The sequence below is a fragment of the Neovison vison genome, chromosome 9 (assembly GCF_020171115.1).
Source record: "Neovison vison isolate M4711 chromosome 9, ASM_NN_V1, whole genome shotgun sequence".
NCBI lineage: Eukaryota > Metazoa > Chordata > Mammalia > Carnivora > Mustelidae > Neogale > Neogale vison.
Window position 1 is genome coordinate 47,850,377 of NC_058099.1, and position 1,276 is coordinate 47,851,652.

Sequence of the window (1,276 nt, forward strand, 5' to 3'; positions counted from 1 at the left end):
TAATAAATGTACATTTTTAATTGACTTCGTTAAAAAAAAGAAAGAAAGAAAGAAAAGTAGAAAGGGAAAGAAAAACACGACAATGGAAAAACCCAGAAAATGGAAGTTTCTATATTCGCTATTTAAACGGCACTCATCAACCAAAGTTCTCAGAGCCTACTGAGACTTCCTCTTCAGGCAGTCCAGCAGAATCACCCCCCAGCTGCCTAATGGCCCTCTCAATCTCTGTGCTGCTGGCCCTGGTGATGCTGGGCTCCAGCCCAGCCCACTCTCTGGACTGTGCCCTGCATCCAAGCCATGGCAATCTGGAAACCTTCATGCTGTTGAGCCAGATGGAGAGAATCTCCATTCTGTCCTGTCTGAAGGATAGGACTGACTTCAGCTTTCCTCAGATGCTTGTGGATGGGAACAAGTTTGAGAAGACAGAAGCCACAGCTGTCGTGCATGAGATGCTCCAGCAGATCTTCAGCCTTTTCAGCCAAAGGGGCTCCCTGGTGGCTTGGGATGAGACCCTACTGGACAAATTCCTCGCTGGACTTCATCAGCAGCTGGATGACCTGGAGACATGTTTGGAGGAAGAAAAGAACATGGAACAGTTACCCCAGGGAAGTGAGAACTCCAGACTGGCTATGAAGAGATACTTCCATGGAATGAGTCTCTATCTTGAAAAGAAAGAATACAGCCGCTGTGCTTGGGAGGTTGTCCGGGTGGAAATCAGAAGGTGCTTGTTCTTCGTCAGTGAGCTCACAAGGAAACTCAGGAAATAAAGATGTCGAGTCTGAAAACTCATCTGGTCAACTAAATGCCCATTTTCTAGGACTCAAGGTGTCATTTTCATCTCTATCTTTATGCCAGAAGAAAAATAAATAGTAACAAAGGTATGGGGTTATTACAAAGTTATGTTAAATGTTGCAAGTTGTTTAGAGCAAAGATATGCACAATTCATCTGCAATAGCTTAAGATCTTTTGTACTTTCTATTTATTTAAATTATTTGAAATATTTTTGCTGTTTATACTATTTAAATATTTATTGTTCACAAACTACTTGTTTGGTATTATGTTTTGTATAAGACTACAGTTCATTTTTAAGTTATGGGAAATAAAAGCAACTCTTAAAAATCAATTTTGCTTGCACACACTTTTTGAGTGAAAATTTAACCCTAAGCCTGATCTCAGAAAATAAACCAACAGAAGATTCCTGAATGAAACAGGACAAGGATAGCCCAACTTGGCTAGTGGAAAAGCCAATGCTAACATTCATATGGAATTGCAAGTG

The 1,276-nt window shown here is 40.8% G+C and overlaps 1 protein-coding gene across 1 annotated transcript; it reads left to right on the plus strand.

The window, feature by feature from the left end:
• The first annotated feature begins 209 nt into the window (after nt 1-209).
• LOC122916937 (interferon alpha-2-like) lies at nt 210-767 on the plus strand. Its single transcript, XM_044264324.1, has one exon. It carries the CDS (start codon nt 210-212, stop codon nt 765-767), a length of 558 nt encoding a protein of 185 aa, XP_044120259.1.
• The last annotated feature ends 509 nt before the right edge of the window (nt 768-1,276 follow it).

What these genes read in the sequence shown, in the direction of transcription:
- LOC122916937 (XM_044264324.1), top strand. Translation starts at nt 210, where the DNA reads ATGGCCCTCTCAATCTCTGTGCTGCTGGCCCTGGTGATGCTGGGCTCC.